The sequence below is a fragment of the Apodemus sylvaticus genome, chromosome 3 (genome assembly GCF_947179515.1).
Source record: "Apodemus sylvaticus chromosome 3, mApoSyl1.1, whole genome shotgun sequence".
Taxonomy (NCBI): Eukaryota; Metazoa; Chordata; class Mammalia; order Rodentia; family Muridae; genus Apodemus; species Apodemus sylvaticus.
In genome coordinates this window covers 149,791,692-149,816,091 of record NC_067474.1, presented here as the reverse complement: position 1 = coordinate 149,816,091, position 24,400 = coordinate 149,791,692, and the positions used below count along the sequence as shown (strand labels likewise).

General features: G+C 46.5%; 2 protein-coding genes across 6 annotated transcripts; both read right to left on the bottom strand.

Annotated features, from left to right (window-relative positions):
- Positions 1-6,094: 6,094 nt before the first annotated feature.
- Positions 6,095-6,630, bottom strand: LOC127680138 (protein cornichon homolog 2-like). Of its 2 annotated transcripts, none has more exons than XM_052175702.1 (2): positions 6,481-6,630; positions 6,095-6,448 (listed from the first exon to the last, which is right to left on the bottom strand). In XM_052175702.1, exons 1-2 carry the CDS (start codon positions 6,628-6,630, stop codon positions 6,125-6,127), a joined length of 474 nt encoding a protein of 157 aa, XP_052031662.1. In that variant the 3' UTR covers positions 6,095-6,124. The 2 variants fall into 2 exon arrangements, with proteins under 2 accessions (XP_052031662.1, XP_052031663.1); XM_052175703.1 differs by having other exon boundaries at positions 6,095-6,406.
- A 7,039-nt stretch (positions 6,631-13,669) lies between these two features.
- On the bottom strand, positions 13,670-21,727 carry Znf436 (zinc finger protein 436). Of its 4 annotated transcripts, none has more exons than XM_052177776.1 (4): positions 21,245-21,727; positions 19,869-19,923; positions 19,065-19,191; positions 13,670-17,336 (listed from the first exon to the last, which is right to left on the bottom strand). In XM_052177776.1, the coding sequence occupies exons 2-4, from the start codon at positions 19,899-19,901 to the stop codon at positions 16,084-16,086; spliced, it is 1,413 nt and encodes a 470-aa protein (XP_052033736.1). In that variant the 5' UTR covers positions 19,902-19,923; positions 21,245-21,727; the 3' UTR covers positions 13,670-16,083. The 4 variants fall into 4 exon arrangements, with proteins under 4 accessions (XP_052033736.1, XP_052033738.1, XP_052033739.1 ...); XM_052177778.1 differs by lacking the exon at positions 21,245-21,727 and adding an exon at positions 19,406-19,513 and having other exon boundaries at positions 19,869-21,071; XM_052177779.1 differs by lacking the exons at positions 19,869-19,923; positions 21,245-21,727 and adding exons at positions 19,406-19,513; positions 19,603-19,862.
- Between the last annotated feature and the right edge of the window lie 2,673 nt (positions 21,728-24,400).

The window sequence follows — 24,400 nt, the reverse complement described above, 5'->3', positions numbered from 1 at the left end:
GACAATTTACATCTAGGCTCATACAAAGGCTCGAGGTAAACTCAGGCCAGCAATGTGGCAATTCTTTTATCTTGGACAGCCTAGAGAGCACCTCGAAACAATGATCACAGGACTTTGTTCATTGTCTTGTTCATACTGTGACTATTTGTGCTTATTGCCTTGTTTGTTCCTTGACCTAGAACTGGTTTTATTATTTGCCTGTACTTAAAATGGTATAAAATCAGACTGGGAAAAAATAAACCTGCTTCAGCCTCAGCACTGGCTGGAGTCATGCTACAGTGTTGTCTGATTGTCTTTTTTCTTTTCAGTCCTCACTCCATTCCTTGAGGCCCAGTTGACTGACTGGGCTGGCTTGGTCATTACACCCCCACCCCAAACAGCATCTCTTTAAGGGAACTTTCCACAGCCACTTTCTGTAAAATCAGTTCCTACCCATTCCCCTTCAGTTTCTTCATTTCTACCACGTGGGTATGTCTTTTATTTGTTTCTTTGGTTGGTTGGTTTTTGAGACAGGGTTTCTTTATGTAGCTCTGGCTGTCCTGGAATAGCCTGAGACCAGGCTGGCCTCAGACTCAAAGATCTGCCTGCCTCTGCCTCCTGAGTGCTGGGCTTAAAGGTGTGAATTGCCATGGACTGACTAAAGCATATGTCTTTAATATGCTTTGATTTTTCCCCATAAGACATGAATATATTTGTCCAACTCCCCACCAAAATACAAGCTCAGTGAAGTCAAAGTCTTTGTCTTCTTCAGCCTTTTATTTTATTTTATGTACACGGGTATTTTTCCTGCCTGTATGCCTGTGCACTATGTACATGCCTGGTGCCTTTCAAAGTAAGAAGGGGGGCATCTTGTGGTCTTTATCCCCATCCTAAATTCCTTTCCTTTGTATTCTCTGTTCTATTAATAGCATACTAAACTGCACAATAAACCACAGACCTCAGTAGTCTGGGTCTCAAAGGTTCTAACTCTTTATATGTCTCTCATGAAAAATGTACAGTAGTGAGCCTGGGACCAGGACTGAGCCATGATTCTGAATGGAGACCTGCCCCTTCCTTTCCCATTACCACTGGGAATCTCCCATTTCCAGGGGTGTCCTCATATCCATGTGTGGTGTGCAGTGTGCAGATCTAAGTTCCATCCATCTTCCTACCGTGTCTCAGGGTACAGTACACACAAGCACATTGATCTGCCTTCAAGACCTGGAGACAAGACTTGGAGGAGGGCTGCTTAATTGGGCACAGAACTTGCAGGCCCTGGGCACATAAAACTGTGATAGAGAAGTAGAGGCCCATGGATTTGAACCTGTGTGTGGAGATTTGAGTGAGGATGGAGGGTCATGGGAGAAATGGTAAAAAGCACTATGTCCATACAGGAGTATTCGAAGTGGGGATCTTAGATAAAAATCCTATCAAAGCCACACATGTTGATATATATCTGTAATCCCAGCAATTGGGACAGAGAGGCAGGAGGATTCAGAGATCACATCATTCTGCTGAAAGAGGATAGATAGGTAGATAGATAGATAGATAGATAGATAGAAGATAGATGGATGACAGACAACAGATAGATGATAGATAGATATGATATATAGATGATAGACAGATAGATATGATAGATAAACAGATGATAGATGATAGAGATAGATAGATGGATAGATAAATAGATAGAAGCTGGGCGTGGTGGCGCACGCCTGTAATCCCAGCACTTGGAGGCAGAGGCAGGCAGATTTCTGAGTTCAAGGCCAGCCTGGTCTACAGAGTGAGTTCCAGGACAGCCCAGGGCTACACAGAAAAACCCAGTCTCAAAAACAACAACAACAAAAAAGATAGAGATAGATAGATAGATAGATAGATAGATAGATAGATAAATAGATAATAGATGACAGATGGATGATAGATAAATGATAAATAGATAATAAATAGATGATAGATAACAGATAGGTGATAGATAAGATGATAGATAAATATATAATTGATAGATATATAATAGGTGATAAATGATAGATAATAGGTGACAGATAGATGATACAGGTAAATAGATGATACATAGATGATAGATATTCATGAGAGATGATAGCTAGAGATACAAAATATGAAAAGGTAAGCTTATGATTGAGAAATCAAATACCTGTTTAAAAGCTCACATTCATAACATACCAAAAAAACCATATATAAAACAAATAAATCTCTTTTTTTAAAAAAAGATTTATTTATTTTTATTCATATGAGTACACTGTAGATGTCTTCAGACACACCAGAAGAGGTGAAATTAGGACCTCTGGAAGACCAGTCAGTGCTCTTAACCGCTGAACCATCTCTCCAGCCCACAAATAAATCTTTTTAAAAGGAAAGAAAGAAAAGGAAGGAAGGAAAGAAGGAAGGAAAGGGAAAAATGCCTCCATAAGATCAGTCTGTAGGCAAGCATTTAAGGTTTTAATTTTAATAATTGTAGTTTTGATAACATTCTTAAATAGTGCTCAATGTGGGAGGAGGGCCCAGCACACCGTGGGTAGTGTGTGGGAGGAGGGCCCAGCACACCGTGGGCAGTGTGCGGGAGGAGGGCCCAGCACGTCGTGGGTAGTGTGTGGGAGGAGGGCCCAGCACAACGTGGGCAGTGTGTGGGAGGAGGGCCCAGCACACCGTGGGCAGTGTGTGGGAGGAGGGCCCAGCACACCGTGGGCAGTGCCACCCCGAGCTGCTGGTCCTGAGTTCTATAGGAAAGCGGCTGAGCAAACCATAGGAAGCATCAGTAAGGATTTTCTAGTCCAAAGTTCTTCAATCTTCCAAATACAAAAACAAAAACAAACAATGACAACAAAAACAAAAAACCAAAAATCCAACATAGTCATGTCTATCACAGCAATATCCCATTTCTGGTACCAACTTGTCTTAGGTCTATTATTGCTGTGATTAAACACCATGATCACGGGGCGGTGGTGGCACACGCCTGTAATCCTAGCACTCTGGGAGGCAGAGGCAGGCGGATTTCTGAGTTCAAGGCCAGCCTGGTCTACAGAGTGAGTTCCAGGACAGCCAGGGCTATACAGAGAAACCCTGTCTTGAAAAAAACAAATACAAAAAGCCCCCCCCCCCAAAAAAAAGGGCTGGAGAGATGGCTCAGGGGGTAAGAGCACTGACTGCCCTTCCGAAGGTCATGAGTTCAAATCCCAGCACCCACATGGTGGCTCACAACCATCTGTAAAGAGATCTGACACCTTCTAGTGTCTGAAGACAGCTACAGTGTACTCACATATAATAAATAAATAAATTAATAAAAAATGTTGAGTAAAGACTGAAGAGATGGCTTGGAGGTTAAGAAGAGTACTGTCTGGCGGGGCAGTGGTGGTGCACACCTTTAATCCCAGCACTTGGGAGGCAAAGGCAGGTGGATTTCTGAGTTTGAGGCCAGCTTGTTCTACAGAGTGAGTTCCAGTGCAGCCAGAGCTATACAAAGAAACCCGGTCTCAAAAAGCCAAAAAGAAAAAAAAGGAAAGGGGAAAAGGGAAAAAAAGGGAAAAAAGGAAAAAAGGAAAAAGGAAAAAAGGGGGGGGAAGGGGAAAAAAGGGGAAAGGGAAAAATTGGAAAGGGGGAAAAGGGGAAAAGGAAAACAAGGGGAAAGGGAAAAAAGGGGGAAAAGGGAAAAAAGGGGGAAAGGGAAAAAAGGGGAAAGGGAAAAAGGGGAAAGGGAAAAGGGGGAAAAAGGGGAAAGGGAAAAGGGGAAAGGGAAAAGGGGAAAGGGAAAAGGGGAAAGGGGAAAGGGGAAAGAAAAAGAAAGAAAAAGAGAAAGAGAACCAAAAAGAAAGAAAAAGAGAAAGAGAAACAAAAAGAAAGAAATAGAAAAAGAAAGAAAAAGAAAAAGAAAGAAAAGGAAAAAGAAAGAAAAAAAGAAAGAAAAAGAAAGAGAAAGAAAAAGAAAAAGAAAGAAAGAAAAAGAAAAAGAAAAAAAGAAAGAGAAAGAAAAGGGAAAAGAAAGAAAGAAAAAGAAAAAGAAAGAAAAAGAAAAAAGAAAGAGAAAGAAAAGGGAAAAGAAAGAAAGAAAAAGAAAAAGAAAGAAAAAGAAAAAAAGAAAGAGAAAGAAAAGGGAAAAGAAAGAAAGAAAAAGAAAAAGAAAGAAAAAGAAAAAGAAAGAAAAAGAAAGAGAAAGAAAAAGGAAAAGAAAGAAAAAGAAAAAGAAAGAGAAAGAAAAAGAAAAAGAGAAAGAAAAAGAGAAAGAAAAAGAAAAAGAAAAAGAAAAAAGAAAGACAAAGAAAAAAGAAAAAGAAAGAAAAAGAAAGAGAAAGAAAGAGAAAGAAAAAGAAAGAGAAAGAAAGAGAAAGAAAGAGAAAGAAAAAGAAAGAGAAAGAGAAAGAAAAAGGGAAAAGGAAAAGGAAAAAGGAAAAGAAAGAAAAAGAAAAAGAAAGAGAAAGAAAAAGAAAAAGAAAAAGAAAGAACGAGAAAGAGAAAGAAAAGAAAGAACAAGAAAGAGAAAGAGAAAGAAAGACAAAGAAAAAGGAAAAAAGAAAAGAAAAAGAAAAAGAAAGAATGAGAAAGAGAAAGAAAAAGAAAGAAAAAGAAAGACAAAGAAAAAGGAAAAGGGAAAAGAAAAAGAAAAAGAAAGAAAAAGAAAGAACAAAAAAGAGAAAAAGAAAAAGAAAGAAAAAGAACAAGAAAGAAAAAGAAAGAAAGAAAAAGGAAAAGGGAAAAGAAAAAGAAAAAGAAAGAAAAAGAAAGAACAAAAAAGAGAAAGAAAGAGAAAGAAAGAGAAAAAAGAAAAAGGAAAAGGGAAAAGGAAAAAGAAAAACAGAAAAAGAAAAAAGATAAAGAAAAAGAAAGAGAAAGAAAAAGAAAGTAAAAGAAAAAGAAAGTAAAAGAAAAAGAAAGAAAAAGAAAAAGAAAGAAAAGGGAAAAGAAAGAAAGAAATAGAGAAAGACAGAAAATAGTGGTGATTACGAAGATATTTGCACCATTGAGGTGAACTCTTCTGGGAAGTTTTCATAAGAGGCAACACCCAGAAGCTGTATTCCAGACAAGGCCAAGGTTGTACTGTATGCTGGCAGCCAAACTTGGTAATTTATAGGAGTCACCCAGGTGGTACTGGTTTTGACGGTAGGAAGTCATGGAGAGCTGCTGGAGTTTGGCACTGTGAGAGGCCAGGAAAGGCCGTGAGAGAAGGTGTAACCCCGGTAGCAGCTGAAGGCTCACGTTTGAAGAGATCATGAGTAGAAGCTGAGGCTTCTCACAATGCAGAGAGGCTATCAGTGAAAGTGTAGCCTACTTGCAGAGCACTGGCGATGCCAGTACCTCGAAGTGACCACAGGGGCAGCAGCAAGTCTGGAGTGGAGCAGCCAGAGCTTAGAAGACAGGCTGTGTGTGCTGCAGAGGAGGCAGCCAGAGAAGTGAGCCAAGACCTTTCTTTAGAGGAGCTCAGAGGATGCTGAGTGAAGCCCAGACATTGAACATTGCATGATTTACGCTACCGGAGTGTGATTTTGCTTTGCTCAGATTCTGACAGTGCTCTGTCTCTCTGCTTTCCCTTTTTGTGTGTGTGTTTTTTCAGTAGTTTATTCATATTTTGTCACAAATGTCTGGGAATGGGGTGCTGGACTCCTCCAGGCAACATAGAAAATAGGTCCAAGGGACAGGGTGGACTGGATTTGGGATAAGTAGAGACTGGGTTGGAAAGAGCCTGGGGAGGGGAGAGGGCAGCCTAGGGATGGGGCTGCCCCCCATGTTGAGCCTGCTCATTCCTGGTGCAGGTGCCCCCTCACCTGCAGGGGGAGCTTCGGGGTGAGGCCCAGGGTGGGCTGCCCAGAATTGCCAGATCAAGGTCTGCCTGTTGGCAGGACCCAAATTCCCCTGAAACGGACAAGGCCAGAAGTCCTACCCCTTCCAGGACGACTGCCATGCCTAGCTTCAGGCTAGCAGAGGAGCCCCCACCCCTGTTTAGAGCTTTGCTGGCCTTAGTCAGAAGGGGAGAGCTCTGAAGGCGGAGGTCCCCGCAGCAGCAGTTTGGGGGGGTGGAGAGGCAGGAGGTACCAGTGCCTCCTCCCTCCCCAGGGCTGAGGCCTCTGTGGCCAGAGGGGCAGGGCTGGAGGTGCACAGGCGTCCGGTCCATTCTGGGCTTGCTCCCTGGCCGGCTTCCCCCTTAGAAGTTCACCGACGTATAAACCATACTGTACAGGTAATAGAAGAAGGAGAGCAGGTAGAAGGCGAGTTTGCACCAGGACTCCTGGCAGTAGTTGAGGATGTCTGCATTCATGATAGAGACCGCATCATACATGACCTCAGAGCCATCCGCAGGACGGTGGACGTACCTCCAGAGGTGGTAGAAGAGGAGGGGGATGCTGAGGCCCAGGGTCTCCCACTCTGCTGCACACAGAAACATCAGACAGAAGAGGCCGTGGATGGAATATTCCGGGACCACCAGCTTCCTCAGGAGGCAGCAGATGCGTTCGATGTTTTTCAAACGCTCGCGCTCAGCACAGCACATGTATCACTTACTGCACGCGCTGGGTTCCCCTGGTCGATGGGGTTCTTGAAGTCAGTCCGCAGCTCATCAAAGGCTACGATGTGCCAGATGACAAAGAAGATGAGGGAGGCGCACAGCACCAGGGTGAGCATGTAGCAGAATGGTGCGAAGGTGAACACCATGGCCCCCGCGCAGGGCCGTGGCCCGGGGTGGGGGTGGGGCGCCAGCACGGGGTCTGGGCGCAAGGGGACACCCCCCCGGCCCACACTTAGAGCCGGCCGGGCATGGCCCACCGGACTCGGGCAGCGCGTCCGGGACCAGGGACACGGGGCCGTGGGGCGCGGGCCGCTCTCTGCTTTCCTGATGTAAGAAAGCATTACACTTAATTTTGATTTTCTTTTTTTAATTTATTTTTGGTTTTTCGAGACAGGGTTTCTCTGTGTAGCCCTGACTGTCCTGGAACTTACTCTGTAGACTAGGCTGGCCTCGAACTCAGAAATCTGCCTCCCTCTGCCTTCCAAGTGCTGGGATTAAAGGCATGCACCACCATTGCCCAGCAAGGTACTAGATTTTTAAAGAGACTGAATATTTTGAAGGGACTGAACTTTGAATGTGTTTAAATTTGTAAAGATGGTGGAACTTGTCAAGTTGTTTATGTTTTTTAATGTGGGAGCTTGGGGATCAGTGAGAAAGGAAAGATCATGGCTCAACTGCGATGTGTTTATATGACAAAGCTGTCAAACTTACTAGACAGTGAAATGTCAACTTGACACAAGCTAAACGCTAACTAAGACAGACACCATGAATTCACCATTAAGCACAAGAATGGCACAGATGGCTTTAGATGGGCCACATCGTCCCCTGGAGCTTTCCTCTTCCACAAGTCCCCACTTGATACACCGATGACAAATATTCCACAATGCTTTCAACATTAGTTTGGTGTGATGATAAATCAGAAATAAATCTCCATATAGATAGAAAACTCTCTTGCACTTATCCAAGAAGTACTTGCTGCCCGCCTACTTCAGGTCAAACGTTTGCTAAGGCTTGGAGACGCAAGGGCACAGGGTTGTCGAGCAGTGTGTCCATCTGCAACTCCAGCACTTGGGAGGCAGACACAGGAGAGTCAGGAGTTCAAGGTTAGCCTGGCTACATAGAGAGTCTCTGTCGGAAGGAAGGAAGGAAGGAAGGAAAGAAGGAAAGAAGGAAGAAGGTGAGGGAAGAGAAGGAAAGGGGAGGAATGGAAAGGGAGGGAAAAGAAGAATAGGATAAAGAAGAGGGGAGAGGTGACAAAGAGCAAGACATTGATTTCCAGGTTTATGGGAGAAACAGGGATAACACTTATGTTCAACCCAGGAAAACCAGAAAGGAATCACTTGGTGTAGTTTTCTTTTCTTTTTCTTTTTAAGATTTATTAGCCGGGCGGTGGTGGCGCATGCCTGTAATCCCAGCACTCTGGGAGGCAGAGGCAGGTGGATTTCTGAGTCCAAGGCCAGCCTGGTCTACAGAGTTCCAGGTAAGCCAGGACTATACAGAGAAACCCTGTTTCGAAAAAACCAAATCCAAAAAACCAACCAACCAACAAACAAATAAAAAAAAGATTTATTTATTTAATGTTATTAGTACACTATAACTTTCTCCAGACACACCAGAAGAGGACATCAGATCTCATTACGGATGGTTGTGAGCCACAATGTGCTTGCTGGGAATTGAACTCAAGACCTCTGGAAGAGCAGTCAGTGCCCTTAGCCACTGAGTCATCTCTCCAGCCTGGCTTAGTTTTCTGGAAGAAGTTGGGACAAAACTTGAAAAAGAGAGGAAAGCCATTCAGAGGGCGGACAGCTGCAGCGATAGTTATTCGAGTGCTGGGGAGGTGGAATCAGCTCGCGGAGGATCTCCTTTCCAGCCCCAGAGGGGCCTTGCTGTTTGTATCTGGCAACAGGAAGAACTGTTTGTTTTTCTTTATATTTATGGTATATGTGTGTCTGTGCGAGCCACCTAATGCGGGTGCCAGAAACTCAACTGGTTCTGTTAGAGCAGCCCGCACGAATCCATCTCCTCTGCCCTAACACGCAATGGCTTTTTTATTTCATTTCATTTCATTTCATTGAGGTATCTCTGTGTAGCCTTGGCTATCCTGGAACTCTATGTAGACCAGGCTGGCCTTGGACTCACAGATTCATTTGCCTCCCTCTGCCTCCGGAGAGCTGGGATTAAAGGAGTATTTATTTGTTTGTAGTGCTAAGGTTTGAACCCTAAGTCTCCACAAATACCCAGCAGGGCTCCAACACCGAGCTATCATGCCCACTCCACTTTCTAACTTTTGTTTTGTTTTATCCTTTCAAGACAGGGTCTCTCTGTGTAGCCCTGGCTGTCCTGGAACTCACTCTGTAGACAAGGCTGGCCTCGAACTCAGAAATCCGCCTGCCTCTGCCTCCCAAGTGCTGGGATTACAGGCGTGTGCCACCACCGCCTGGCCCACTTTCTAACTTTAAAAAGCATATATTTATTATACTATGTATGTGTACTTCCCAAATGTGCATATAACACGTGAAGGCCATGGGGCATTGAATCCTCTAAGTTACAAGTGGTTCTGGGAAGTCCGAAGTGTGGGTGCCAGTAACCCCATGTGGGTGCTGAGAACAGAAGCTATGGGGCTCTGCAAGAGCAGTAAGATCCCTTCTCTTCTCCTCTCTTCTCTTCTCTTCTTTCCTTTTTTAAAGATTTATTTATTTATTTTATCTATATGCAGACACTGTTGCTCTCTTCAGACACACCAGAAGAGGGCACCAAATCCTGTTACAGATGGTTGTGAGCCACCATGTGGTTGCTGGGAATTGAACTCAGGACCTCTGGAAAAACAATCGCAGTGCCATCTCTCTAGCCCCCCTCCTTCCTTCCTTCCTTCCTTCCTTCCTTCCTTCCTTCCTTCCTTCCTTCCTTCCTTCCTTTCTTTCTTTCTCTTTCTGCTTTTTGAGACAGGGATTCTTTTGTCCTAGAACTCATTCTGTAGACCTGGCTGGCCTCAAACTCACAGAGATCTGTCTCCTCTACCTCCCTAAAAAGCACTCTTAACTGCAAGCCATTTCCCCAGTCCCACACCTCCCTTTCCCCATTCAGTGCAGGAGATCAAGTTCGTTGCCTTTCAGAAAAAACATTAGAGCTGTAGCAAGGGGGAGGGGATTGAAATCAAGAGAACTCAATAGATGACTGTTTCATTAAGTAAAATGAAGTCCTGACGACAGCGTGACTGCTAATATTCTGAGTGCCATTAGGTGATTTAACCTCTGCAACTTGATGAGGTAAATATAATAGGTATAACTTACAGAACTCAAAGAAAAGAGAAGCTAAGTAATTCCTCTAAGTCATTTGGTAAACCATGGTAGTAGAGGAAAAGTCACTAGACTTGGGAAATGTTTAGAGGTGACAGGGATAGGACTGGATAGCTAATTATGCAGTTGGCATTTGTCACTGATGGGGGTGGGGGGAGCAGGAGCTTCAGGGAACAAGTAGCAAGGATACTATGTGAGTTTCCAGCTGGGAGAACTGAGCAATGACTATCTTGGGAAACTGCAGAAGCCATGGGACCCAGGGTGAAGTGTGGTACAGGAATCTTCATCAGGAGCTACTGAGACAGGCAGCTGCAGAGGCTATGAAATCTAAGCAAGAGTTGCAATGATGTCTTCCATCTAGAGTTGAGCAACTCCAGCCAAATGCAAAACAGCAAAATATTTTTTGAGATGTTGGAAATGATGCCAACTTTGAAAACAAATGTACTACCTATATTTTCTTGCACTGATTTTTTTATCTGTTGGTAGTTTCCAAGGACCCCTATCTTCTTCCCTTCCTTGCCCTGACTTTTTTTTTAAGATTTATTCATGTATTTATTTTATGTATATGAGTACACCATAGCCATGGTTGTGGGCCATCATGGTGTTTCTGGGAATTTGAATTTGGGACTTCTGCTTGCTCTGGTCGGCCCTGCTTGCTCTGGCTTAAAGATTTATTTATTGCTGTATGTAAGTACACTGTAGCTGTCTTTAGATGCACCAGAAGAGGGCATCAGATTTCATTACAGATGGTTGTGAGCCACCATGTGGTTGCTAGGATTTGAACTCAGGACCTTCGGAAGAGCAGTTGGTGCTCTTAACTGCTGAGCCATCTCTCCAGTCCACACCCTGATTCTTTTTTTTTTTAATTTATTTATTTATTATGTTATGTACACTGTAGCTGTCTTCAGACACACCAGAAGAGGGCATCAGACTTCATTACAGATGGCTGTGAGCCACCATGTGGTTGCTGGGAATTGAACTCAGGACCTCGGGAAGAGCAGTCAGTGCTCTTAACCTCTGAGCCATCTCTCCAGTCCACACCCTGATTCTTATAGAGTCTGACTGTGTACCACAATCCTGTCTACACTTCCAGAGTCAGCTGGGATTCTAGGTGTGTCACCAGGTCTGCTAAATTGTTTTTGTTTGTTTTAAATCTTGAAACTCCCGAGATCCACCTACCACCCTGTCTCTGACTCCTTCGTGCCGGGATTAAAGGTATATACATACATCTAGTCCAAGAGACCTAAGATTTAATTATCATTTAAAATCATGTGTGTTCACCTGTGTGTTGTGTGTGTCCATGTCCATACGGGTGTGTATAGGTATGCACACACGAGTGCAGCTGGAACTGGAGGCTCCTAGAGAGTTCTAACACAAGCCTCCTAAGGGCCTGTTTCCTCCAGGGTGTGGAAGCTTGAGTTTCAACTTCTGACACACCAGGGAGCCAGTTAGCAGATCAGTTCTCCCCGGAGCCCCACCAGCCTGGAAACGGCTCTAAGCTCCCTCTGCACCCCTACACTGCTGGAAGATGGTTCACATCCGGAGCAAGTTTGCTTTGCCAGAAACACTGGAGACATAGTAATACCCCAAACACTCACATGGGAGATTTCCTGTTAAGCAACTCCTATCCAGCCGCTTAAGATGCTGAACTGCTAGAGGGTTTTGCTTGTGCTTTCGAACTGAGACTCAGACTCCCCAGGCTAAGTACCCGCTGATGGCTTTCCCCGCAGCCTGCCTCTGCCTTTCCAGTGCTGGAATTAAAGGTGTGTGCCACCCCGGCCCACTTTTTTTTTTTAACTTTAAAATTATTTTTATATGTAAAATGAGTATTTGCCTCGTGTGCTTGTCCACCGCCAACAGTACCAGAGGAGGGCATCCACTCCCCTAGGACTGGAGTGACAGGTGGTTTTGAAGTGCCGGGGGAGCTAGAAATCAAACTAGAAGAGCAGCCAATGTCCTTTACCACCAAGCCATTGGAGTCTTTCAATGTTGCCCTGCCGAGTCCGAAATCCCTGGTCTCAAGTGATTCTCTGAGGTCCTCTTCCAAAACGCTGGACACAGGTCTACTGCACAATGGCCAGCAAGAACAGCTTAAGTCTTCTTCTTTTTTTTTTTTTTTTTTTTTTGGTTTTTTGGTTTTTTTGAGACAGGCTTTCTCTGTGTAGCCCTGGCTGTCCTGGAACTCACTCTGTAGACCAGGCTGGCCTCGAACTCAGAAATCAGCCTGCCTCTGTCTCCCAAGTGCTGGGATTAAAGGCGTGCGCCACCACCGCCCGGCTAAACAGTTTAAGTCATATGGGGGGGATGGGTGGTGACAAGTGGGAATCTGTTCTCACCCTGTCACATGGGTTCAGGGATTCAAACTCAGGTGGCCAGGTCTGGTGGCCATCTACCCTTTGAGCCATCTTGCTGCCAGAGATTAAAATACCTTTTCTTTGCTGAATGATTTACAGGATAAATCATTTCCCGTGAATATCTATAGTCTCACAATTATGAAGACATAAAGCATTTCTTCCCACTCTCTGGGAAGTGTCCAGGCTGACCTGCCACTAAAAATGTACAAGTTATTAAGAAAACAACTAGGGGCTGGAGAGATAGCTCAACAGTTAAGAGCACTGACTGCTCTTCCAGAGGTCTTCAGTTCAATCCCCAGCAACCGCATGGTAGATCACAACCATCTGTAGTGGAATCTGACGCCCTCTTCTGGTGTGTCTGAAGACATTGACAGTGTACTCACCTACATAAAATAAATAAACCTTAAAAAAAAAAAAGAAATTACTTATAATAAGTAATTTGAAAGTTATGGCCATACTCTGCATATCCATCATCAATGCCTTAGGCAAAATGTGCTCTGGTCTTTTTAAAAACAATTTTTTGGGGGCCATCAGGTAGTTGCACATGCCCTTGATCCCAGCACTCAGAAGGCAGAAGCAGGCAGATCTCTGTGAGTTCAGGGCAGTAAGGGCTACAGAGCTAGTTCCATATATACACACATACATACCCACACATACATCCACATGGCAGTTTTGCCTGCATGTGTGTGCCCGGTGCCTACAGAGGTTAGGAGATAGTCTTGGTCCTCTGGAGTCATGGACGATTGTGAGCCACTGCGTGGGGCTTGGAATCAAACCTGAGTCCTTTGTGTAAACAAGCAGTGCTCTTAGCGGCTGAGCCACCTCTCCAGACCCTGCTTGTCTTGACAACACAGGCTCTGTTTCTAAGAGATAGTCTAAGGTTTTACTATTTTTTTGTACCTTTTATTAACTTCCTAGGGGTGGGGTTAGCACATGCCAATCGCATACGTGGAAGGCAGAGGACTTCTCTCTGCCATGTGGGTCACAGGAGTTGAACCTGGGTCCTCAGGCTTCCGCTGAAAGCATCTTTACCCACTGAGCCACCTTACTAGCCATTTCAATGGTTTGTATTTCTGGTTTTGTTTCATGTGTTTGTTTGTAGACGGGGCCTTCCTATGTGTAGACTAGGCTGACCTTGCTTCCTGAGAGCTGGGATGTAATGTGTATACCACTGTGCCTAGCACTGGCTCCTGTTCATGTTTCCAGAAACTACAAGAACTTCAATTTTTACTTTTGGAGTGTTTTCCTTCCCCCCCCCCCAAAGCTAATAATCTATTCAGACCTGGTATTTCCATGTTGCTTTTGCCCCTGGCATGACTCCTTAGGAATCTATCCAGGCTTTTACACTGGCCAGACCAGATGTAGCATACTCAGAGTTCAAGACAGTATGCCCCCAACTCCTACCAGAAAGCTTATGCAAACCAACCACACAACCTGCACAGCATAAACGTAAAGATGCTCATACGCGATTTTAATGAACCTCATGAGAGTCTCTATTATTAATGAGTGTGAGATTACAGAAATAACTCAGTTGCTTTGAGTTTAAAAATTATACTTTTAATTATAGAATATTGTTAGGATAATACAGCTATGACAAGACACTAGGATAATTGACTGATACCAAGGGAATCTGCTCTACCTGTTCATCCACTCTCCACAACCATAGAACACAGGCACAGACAGTCTGGTATGTGCAGAAATGGCCAGGGACTTTCAAACAGAAGGCATGCACATGTTAGTGAGGTGTGGCCCATGTATGACTTCCACAGCTCAGCACAGGAAGGGGAGCAGCTGACCATGGCAGAGAGGACAGAGCTGTCACGACCATTGCCTTTTTAGCCACTCAGCTGGAGTGTACACATATGAAGAGATGGGAAGGCAGTTGGAGACCTTCCAGGAGCCTTTCACCTCCTAGAAGGCAAAAGCAGCAAATGGAAAAGGGAATTCCACCCAAGTCATCAGCTGCACTGATAGAGAAGACACATCTGAGTTTAGTTACCAAGCATGCGTAAGCCACCTAACAGTTAAAATATGAATACCCACAGTTGGCTAGATTTTGTACAGAATAGAAACCACGTGCCCTGCCCCATGTTTGCCCTCAAATGGGAGTGGCCACTTAGAGGGCCCCTCCGAGTAGTTTCTCCTTCGCCTGCTTTTGAAGTTGTCACTAGTGATATGGTATTATCCAGCTGTGGCCACAGTGACTGTCTGTAGCAAAAGCACTGGCTTTAAGTGCCAAATCCCAAAGAACTTTAACAGAAAGGGTTTTCTTTAGTAAAAAAATAATAATAAAAATTACGTTTGCAACTTTGCAACAAAGCACCATAGAAATACACTGGAACTCTTTAGATGTGTTCTAAAGAGTTGCGCGCGACACAGACACAGACACACACACACAACACACACACACACACACACACACACACACACACTCTTGAAGTCCCAGCTCCCTGGGTGCCAACTCCCCTCCATCCCCTAAGGGCTGTATAAGCACCAATATCCAGGCTATCTAAGGAGAATTGAAGTTCTGGGCTACGCTGGTCAACTCATTAACTGTTTGTGTCTGGACGCCAGAAAGACATTCCTCCATTGGTTGTTTATCTCTGTCTTCGGATGAGGCCGCTCATCACAGAAGATAATTCAGCCTGAGAAAAGACAATGGACCAGAGTGTCCAGGCACTCTCTCGCCACTGACGGACACATCCACACAAGTGCTTAGTTCTGTACAAAACCAACCTTATAGGAGCGCACTGTGCTAGAGCACTAATGCTGAACTTTTTTCTCCGTAACAAAAGAAAAATGAAGGACACTTCTCACGTTGGAGTTATGTCTACAGTTCTATCTTATGATCTACTTCACGAAAGAACATGCTGATTCTTATGAATTCAGTTTCTGCTATCAGAATACACGTTTCACTGTACATATGCATGCCTTTATGCAAGCTAAGATAAAGACTGGGGTTTGGCCCTACTGAGCCCTAGAATTAGCAAGTGATCTTAAAGGTAGCTGGCAAAGGCAGCCCTGACCGCTGTTCCCGGGGAAGGGTCCTGGGGCTCCCTTCCCTGGGGCTCCCTTCCCTGGGGCGGTCAGTTAACTTCCTACTTCTGTACCCTCACGACTTCTAGCCCTTCCTAAAGGCAGTTTCCCTACTATGATCCCTAAAGTGATTTCTGAAGAAAATACACCAGCCTGATTAATGGCAGTCTGGATGGCTATCTCTTGCTTAAGTCACCACCACCACCTGTGGGTCCTAGGTCCTCAAACCTGTGCCTCCTTTTTCCTGTTACATTGTATCTTCTGTCAGCTTTTAAAAACATGCAAGTTATGCAAGTGAGAAACAAGGAGAAACTCGGTGATGACTGCTCTCAGCAGGCAGAATCCTGTGCACAAGATGCTTAGATATGAGGGTAAGCGACTCAAAAAACAAAAACAAAACAGAAAGAAAAAAAGCCCTTTAGAAGGGCGGTGTGTGAGCCCAGCCACTATAACATGTGTACAGTCGCAGCTCAGGGCAGGTCTACCTGCCTTGGGACAAAGCAGCTGGAACTACCTTATTTCTCCTGCTGCAGTCTTTTTGGGCCAAAGATATGTGTGTGTGTGTGTGTGTGTGAGAGAGAGAGAGAGAGAGAGAGGGAGAGAGAGTTAACGATGTATTTCATGTCCAGACCCAAGCGTCCACCAGCATCTTGCTTGTCCTCTGGTTTTCAGCTCACAAGTTACCCAGGAGGGGGCTGACTTTGATGAAGCAATTCATGAGAATAAACGCCACCGTTGGGGAGGAGGGGACAGCACCCTGGAAGCTGTGGGTCAGAATTTTCAAAAGGGTTGTTCTCTTTCATGTTCTAGACTGTAGCCCACAACAAGGGAAGTCGGAACATTAAAAAGGAAGCTCGCTGATAAGAAACATCACCCGGCCTCCGGTCATTTCTTACTCGGAGCTCCGGGGGGCCTAGTCGGTATGAACTCTCTTGTGTTTAATAAGAGCTGAACTCCGGCTGAAACTCTTGTCACACTCGGTACATTCATAAGGCTTCTCTCCGGTGTGAACTCTCTGGTGCGTGATGAGGTTGGAGCTCTGGGTGAAGCCCTTGCCGCACTGCACGCACTCGTAGGGCTTTTCTCCCGTGTGGGTTCTCTGGTGCTTGATCAGATCCGACCTTTCGCCGAAGCTTCGCCAGCACTCGCTGCACTCGTAGGGCTTCTCCCCGGTGTGGATCTTCTGGTGCGTGATGAGGTGCGAGCTGCGGCTGAAGCTCTTCCCGCAGGCCGTGCACTCGTAGGGCTTCTCGCCGGTGTGAGTCCTCTGGTGCTGCACGAGGTGGGAGATGCGGCTGAAGTTCTCCCCGCACTCGTTACAGTGGTACGGCTTCTCGCCGGTGTGCGCCCGACGGTGGCGCACCAGGTCCGAGTTCTGGCTGAAGTTCTTGCCGCACTCGTCGCACTTGTAGGGCCTCTCGCCCGTGTGCACGCGGTAGTGCTTGATGAGGTCCGACCTCTCGCTGAAGCCCCGGCCGCACTCGTTGCATTCGTAGGGCTTCTCGCCGGTGTGGGTCCGCTGGTGCTGGGCGAGGTGCGAGCTGCGGCTGAAGCTCTTCCCGCACTCGTCGCATTCATAGGGCTTCTCGCCGCTGTGGGTCCGCTGGTGCTGGATGAGGTGGGAGAGCCGGCAGAAGCTCTTCCCGCACTCGTTGCACTTGTGCGGCTTCTCGCCGGTGTGGATCGTCTGGTGCTGGATGAGGTGGGAGCTCCGGCCGAAGCTCTTCCCGCACTCGTTGCAGTCGTATGGCCGCTCGCCCGTGTGTGTCCTCTGGTGCTGGATGAGGTGGGAGCTGCGGCTGAAGCCCTTCCCGCACTCGTAACACTTATAGGGCCTGTCCCCCGTGTGCGTCTTCTGGTGGCGATTGAGGTCTGAGATCTGACTGAAGGCTTTCCCGCACTGGGAACAAATGTGGTAGCGGATGCCTGTGTGCACTTCCTTGTGGACGAGCAGGTCGGTGACTTGCTGGAGAGGGTAGCTTACCCACTCCTCCGCGGTCAGGTCCCCCCACGGCCTTTCTGCCTGGTCCCCGCTTTCAAAGACCTCTTCACTTTCGGGATTCTTCTCAGCATTCTCAAGGGGCTCTTCCGACATGGTTGCGAATTCCACATCGTCACCAAACTCTTGTTTTGGGTTTGCTTCATTCTCACTCCTGATCTCAAAGTCTGTAAGGAGAAGTAAACAGTGCGGAGGCCGGTCAGTGCACAAACATACCTGCGGAGTTCTAGATGCTGAACTGGGGGTTTTAGTTACCTTTCTAGTCCCAGGGCTGAAGAGTCAGCCTGGGATTTTGTGCATGCAATTTAAAAGCTTTCTAAAGCTCAGCTCCACCACGCCCACCCAGTACTGAGCTAGCTCGCCTGCAATCGATCACGCCCCCCCCCCACTGCCAAATTATTTATTATTTATTTAATGCATATGAGTACACTGTAGCTGCCTTCAGATACACCAGAAGAGAGCATCGGAGCATCGGATCCCATTACAGATGGTTGTGAGCCACCATGTGGTTGCTGGGAATTGAACTCAGGCCCTCTGGAAGAACAAACAGTCAGTGCTTTTAACCACTGAGCCATCTCTCTGGCCCTGAGCTCTCGCTCTCTCTTTCTCTCTCTCTCTCTCTCTCTCTCTCTCTCCCTTTTTAGTTTATCTCAGCAGTGGGTGAGAAAGCTAAAGCGGGAAGGACATCATCCACAGGCCACGGTGGACTGAGCCAAATGGTTCTTAACATGAGTAAACAGTAATGGCCACACTTACCACGGAAGTCTGTCTCTATGGAGGAGAGATCCAAGACTCAGAGAATCAAAGTGGGAGAGTTCCAGCTGGGAGAGGCGGTGAGTGCACACTGCTCTTGACCAGTACTTGTACCAGGCAGCTCACAACCACTCTAATTCCCCCTAGAGGGATCCAATACCCTCTTCTGGCCTCTGTGGGCACTACAGTCACACACACAAGCCCGTACTATCATTGCCATGCAATTAAAAGATGAAAATAAAAATCTAAATATTCAGACTCAAGTCTGTCTGCTAGGTTCAGGCTCTTCACTTGATGATTATTTAAGAAACTAGCTATTCCTGGTATTTTGAAAAAGGAAAACAATCAGAAGCAAAACAGCAAAACAGAGAACTTTTCTAAATTGGGTCTTTTTTTTCCCCCCAAGACAGGGTTTTTCTGTGTAGACCTGGCTGTCCAGGAACTCACTCTGTAGACCAGGCTGGCCTCAAACTCAGAAATCCACATTTTAAAATATCTTAGTCCTGTGTCTGGCTGTAGGCAGGCTTGAGGATCAAACCCAGGGCTTCAAGTCGGTCAAGCAATCTACCAATGGAGCCACATCCCCAGTCTCACGACGTCTCCTCTGAATAGGATCTGTGAGCTACCTAATCAACGGTTCTCCTGAAACAAGGCACACTTGAAGGATGATCCCCTCTGAAAGATTTCTAGACAGGAACCTACCTAAAGTACCTGAGGCAAAGCTGCAGCTATGGAGCCAAAACAAACACAAAAGGGTGGTTTCTGCCCTCCTGTGAACCTGCTTCAGAACCCTCATCTGCCAGCGCCCTAGAGAAAAAGCACCATTTATAGAGCATTTATGTCCTGGCGAGCACCACAGTGTCAGACCTGTTTGGTCAGTAATCTGTATGAACAGGCCACAGAGCCGCTAGTGACTCAGGGCAGGAGAATCCTCGGAGTCTCTGAAACGGCAGAAACTTTACTTCTCATTTTAGACTGGGAAACATGGATCTTCCCACATTTAAAGATTTGAATGAGCACCAAAGTCGGTAATTAATTGTGTGGTTTTCTTTAAAAACAAACACGGCTGTACTGAAAGGCCTAAGCCGTTCTGACAGTCTCAAAACCGTAAGAGGTAAAACAGGATGAAAATACTCACTCACCCAGTGAGACAACATTTCCATAATTCTCCTGCATCACATCCCTGTAAAGGTCTCTCTGTGCAGGATCCAAAGGTCTCCATTCTTCCCGAGTGAGGTACATGGCCATATCTTCAAATGTCACAGGGGCCTGAAATCACACAAGCTTCCTCAGTACTTGGTATGTAGGAGTTTAGAACCAGCTTTTCTTCTTGAAATTAGAGACATGGTTAGACATGTCGAGAAGGCAATGACATTAAGTCTCATCTGTAGAGTCCGGGGAGTGGGGGGGAAATAAGAAAGAAAGAGAAAAAAAAGACATGTGGTCAAAAGGCAGGGGCAACCTACTAGTGTTGGACCCTTACATACAAAACTCTCCTTTTCTTAGACCAGTGAAAGTCTCCTCTTCATGGTCCAGTTCTAGCGCCAGCTGCTGTTCTGTTTCTCCCCACCCTTTTGTTCTTCACTCCATCCTGGGAAACGGTATCTAGAATTAACCATTCCAAGACTTACTGGTTCCCACATCACAATACTTTCTAGCTCTGGCAGACAGAATACTTACCATATTGCATCCAGGTTAACTGGACGCACGGTTCTCCCTACGGATTGTTGGCAAGGAGGGTACCGCCCATCTTGTTCGGTTTTATTTTCTTCAGTATTTAAAGTCATACAGTGGGTGTTTGATATATGCTTGTATATTGTTATATTAGTCAATACTAAGGCGCTGGAGCAGAAGAGCGAAATGAGCTAATCCCAGAGAATTTCCTATAGGGGTTTGCAGAACGGAGAAACACCGGGCGAGTTGGGTATGCGGAGCCCTCGGCTTACCTGGGACCCAGACATGAGCAGGGTGGCTGCCATCTCGGGCTCAAGCGTTCGTCTCCTGGGAGAGAGAGCAGGAAAACCAGCTAGCAGACAACGCTGAAGGAGGCGAGTAGCAAGGCGCGGCAAGAGGCCCTGCCCACTCCCTAGGGCTGGAGTTCTGGTCGCAGGGTGTGAGGGGAAGGCCCAGGACCGGTCACTCTCCTCCCTGACTCCCGAGAGTCACCCACTCTCCGTGTCTCGGTTAATATCGAGTACGTGCAACATTAGAGTAGGAGAGGACAGTCACTGGTTGGGTGCCCCCTGGGCTGGGGGGTCAGGCCGATGCAATTCGAGGGAGGAGGCTTTCAACCCAGCCCATAGAACGCCTCTGCTCTTGCATCTCCAGGCTGGGACCTTTCCGGCAGCAATTCCAGCCAATCAGCGAAAACAAATCTTAAAAGACCCGACCAATTAGAAGCCAAACCATTAGCCCTCCTCCTGCAGCGTGGCCGGGCAGCTCCAACACGCGTGCGCGCACCTCGCGGCCTGACGGGACTTGGAGTTTCACTCTGGCGTACAAAGGCCACTTAGTGGCCAAAAGCAGGAGAGGGAAAAGAACAAAAGGGAAGAGACAGGACCGCGACCTTCAAGACCAGTGAGAGTATCCCCCGCTTTTTTCTCGGAGACCACGGCACGACTCTGCAAAGGAAGCTTCCCTGTTTTTTTCTCATGGCCCTTCGACCATCTTTGAGTCATATACTATCCGCGAGGTTTGATTGAGTGTAGAAGCCCGAGCTGAACTCAGCTGAGATCACCCCTCATTTGACAGCCCAGGCCAGAGCGGGAAAAGACTTCCTTTCCTTCCCTCGGGAGACTCCTTGGCCACGATGGAACTTTGGGCCCCGCCCACGTACTCACAACACCTCCCAGCACCGCCTGCAGTGCTTGCTTTCCGGGTCCGAGAACTACAACTCCCAGTAGGCCTTGCGGCATCCGCAACCCGCCCTGGACTACACATCCCAGGAGACCTAGCGTCCTCTGTCCCGTGCTGGAGTGCTGTCCGCTGCCCGGCCCGGGTGTTCCAATGTTAACCCTGTAGGGAGCGTCTCCAGCTCTTGTATAGAGACGGGGCTCAAGTGCACACATCTAAGACGCCAGAATATTGAAATCAGAAACGGGGGAGCGGGGTAGGGTGTATAGGGAAATAGCTGGCCCCGGAGTGGGAGACTCAGGGACCTGGTGCTCTTGAGGGTGTCTCTGCTGAAAGGAATCTTGGAGACCTCCCAACACCATGAAAACCTTAGGCCTGCGACTACCTGGACCCCGAGTCCTAAGGATGCTAGTAGTCTCTATTTCAAAGAAATCACAAACTCAGATTAGGACAAAACGAACAGGCTTACCTCCTGGTCTGTGGTCGCTGGCTCCAAGATCCTAGAAAAGCCAGAGATCCTAAAGCCTCAGAGCTCTAAAGAGGCCTGACGTTCACAAAGATTATAGATATCACCAGCAGATTCCAGAGATCTCAGAGTCACGAGTAGAAATCCGAATCCACAGATTAACAGGCAAAAGACAGAGTTTGACTGTAGCATGAGCCTAAAGCGTCAAGACTGCACAGACTGTTGTATAGCTCCGGGAAACAACAATCTCATAAACAGATCTCCGAGGCCACAACAGCTGGCCAAGAAACATCAGCATTGGCTAAGCTGCATTCTGTAAGAGTCCTCCAAATGGAAGGACTTAGAGCCTTCCCTTTCCCTAGCGGGGATGAAGGAACTGGACAATGGAAGGTGCGGGCTAAGCAAAACAGGGATTCTGTGTGGGGAAGAACTCCCAGCTTGCTGTAGCCTTGGAGAGGGAAGTGATGGAAAAAGAATATAGCAGCTTATTAGGGACTCCCACCCTCTTCAAGTTATAAATATCCCCAGAACCTTGGCTTGATGCCCAGAAGCCTGTTGTCTCTGACTGAACAGGAGACTTCTTTGCCTAGGCTGGGAAAAGGGGCTTTTCTTTTGTTTTGCAGATACATCCACATACTGAAGGACTTGGGAATTTTTTTATTTTTCAAATATGACTCCTGGCTATGCTTTTATTAGAGTGTCCTGTTCCCAGGGCCCGGTTATTTATGGCTACATGACTCAGGGGTCTAAAAATGAGCTAGCAGGACCCCCACCAGCCCCCACAGCTCTTCTACCTGTGCTTCTCTTGCACTGCCAAAGGTAGGACTAAAAAAAATGTTTAGATGCCACAAAATTGTACTATTCTACCTATTGTAAAATGTATCCAGCCGCCATGTAAGTTAGATTCCTGAAGGATTTATAACAGCCAGAATATGGGCATAACGATCGAACAGACCTAGGCTGGGACCCAGGCTGGGTATCTTTCAGGAAAAAAAAAATCTCTCCAGGCCCATTTCCTTATATAAATTTTATTTTATTTTTAATTATTTATAAGGGGGAGGGATATGAGCATGTGAGTGCAGGTGCCTGAAGAAGCCAGAAGAGGGGGGCCAATCCCTGCTAGAATTACAGGTGGTTGATGTTAGCAATTCCTCTAGGCTCTGCCCAGCAGTTACCTAGCAACAGCCTGTCTCTGCCCCAGGTACTAGCCTGGAGCCTGGCAGGCAGTCTCTCTCTCTCTCTCTCTCTCTCTCCATCTCCTCCTCCTCCACTCCTCCTCTCCCTCTCTCTTTTCCTCATGTGTCCTGGCCAGCCTTTTCCCCTCGTCCTTTCTTTCTCTCTCTTTTTCTGTTCCTTCTCCCCCTTCCTCTGCCTGTACCCCTTTCCAGCTGCCAGATTTGCTCCCTGCCTCCCTTCCCCAAATAAACTCCCTTTTATACCAGGCCTATTTGTCTGAGGGGACACCTTGGCAGGGCCCGATGAAGTGATGAAGTGCTCTCTCTTGCATTATTATGCCACGTGTTGTAAAACAGCACAGTTGCAAGCCACCCTCTCTGAGCACTGGGAAACAAATTTGGGACCTTTGCAAGAACAGTATACTCTTTGAACCATCGATCTATTTCCCCAGCCCTTCCTTTCCTTTTCTGTACAGTTGGGATTGTCTCTGCGAAGGTCGTTGAGGAAGGATTTAAAATACACCTGCACAAAATGAACAATAAGTCCATAGGTCTTTGAATGATCCACGCCAGTGGGTATATTCAATGGTCTGAAGGCCTGGGAAGTCCACCCTGGGATGACCTTATCGGCACACTATTTCTGCTGGGAATACAGCCAGTGGGTGGCTTCAAGGGCGTGGTATGTGGAGCCGAGGAGTTGGGATTACCAGCAACCCAGCAAATTGAGGCCTCACTCAGAGTAAACTTGAGTCAGGGATCAATAACCAAACTCCTAGGAACCGGGAGGGTGACGGTACTGAGGCAGTCTGCTTAAGTCAGCTCCCTTCCCAGAAGGGCCTCCCTTTCTCTGCTCTTCTAGGAGAGCTCTGTAAACTCAGGCCTTTTGTCCTGCTGCTGCCGAGCTTAAACCCTCTTTTGTCCCTCCTGCTTTTCCTTTCATTCCTGAGGACTGTGCCTGCGGGCAGGATGGCTCTGTGTGCCCTGCACGTCAGCTCCTAGTAAGTGGTTTTTCTTTATCCACCTGGGAGAGGAGAGCAGTGGGGACAGAATGGGAAATCCCTGGGGGAGTAGAGACTTGAGAGGCTTCCTGTTCCTGCCACAGCTTGCCCCCCAAGGGTTGGGAGGTGGTCTCTGGAGGAAGAAGCCACTTCCTGCCCTATTGTTCAGGGTTACGCAGAAATACTGTTTTGGGTTTTCTTGAGTTGGGAAGTCCTGTCTGTTCCCATCATTCAGCAAGTGATGATCACCTACTGTGTGTGGAGGCTTCAGGCCAGCCTGGTCCTAGGGCAATGAGGGATCCTTCTTGCATGTCTTAAAAATGTACATTTGCTACTGGATTAGTGCTCCTGTGGGGCTCTGACAATGATTCTTTCTCATAAATATTTTTAAAAGATTTATTTAATTAACTCTGTGTGTGTGTGTGTGTGTGTGTGTGTGTGTAAGTGCTCTAAGAGAACCAAGATCACATCACCTGGAGCTGGGATTACAAGCCATAGTGAGCTAGTGTGCCATCCAACGTGGGCCCTGGAAACCAAACTTTAGTCCTCTAAAAGCACAAGTACTTTTTTTAAAAAAAAGTTTTGTTTGTTTATTTATTTATTTAATATGAATACACTATAGCTGTCTTCAGACACACCAGAAGAGGGCATCAGATTCCATTTCAGATGGTTGTGAGCCACAATGTGGTTGCTGGGAATTGAACTCAGGACCTCTGGGAAGAGCAGACAGTGCTCTTAACCACTGAGCCATCTCTCCAGCCCGCACAAGTACTTTTAACATCTTTCCTGCCCCATATTTTAATAAATCTTATGGTTATCTAGGACCAGTCCAGTTGTAGCTTTTCTTTGGTATCAGAAGCATTAATGCATTCAGCGTTTAAAACTATGTCTCTACTTTCGGGGAGGTGGGGGGCTAGAAAAGGGGAAATCATTTGAAATGTAAATAAAAAAATATATCGAATAAAAAAAAACAAAACAAAACTATG

What these genes read in the sequence shown, in the direction of transcription:
- LOC127680138 (XM_052175702.1), bottom strand. Translation starts at nt 6,630, where the DNA reads ATGGTGTTCACCTTCGCACCATTCTGCTACATGCTCACCCTGGTGCTG. An exon ending in AGGGGAACCCAGCGCGTGCA is followed by an intron (nt 6,449 to 6,480) that starts GTAAGTGATACA and finishes GCTGAGCGCGAG; the next exon opens with CGTTTGAAAAACATCGAACG.
- Znf436 (XM_052177776.1), bottom strand. Translation starts at nt 19,901, where the DNA reads ATGGCAGCCACCCTGCTCATGTCTGGGTCCCAG. An exon ending in TGCTCATGTCTGGGTCCCAG is followed by an intron (nt 19,192 to 19,868) that starts GTAAGCCGAGGG and finishes GTGTGATTTCAG; the next exon opens with GCCCCTGTGACATTTGAAGA. An exon ending in TGGAAATGTTGTCTCACTGG is followed by an intron (nt 17,337 to 19,064) that starts GTGAGTGAGTAT and finishes TTCTCCTTACAG; the next exon opens with ACTTTGAGATCAGGAGTGAG.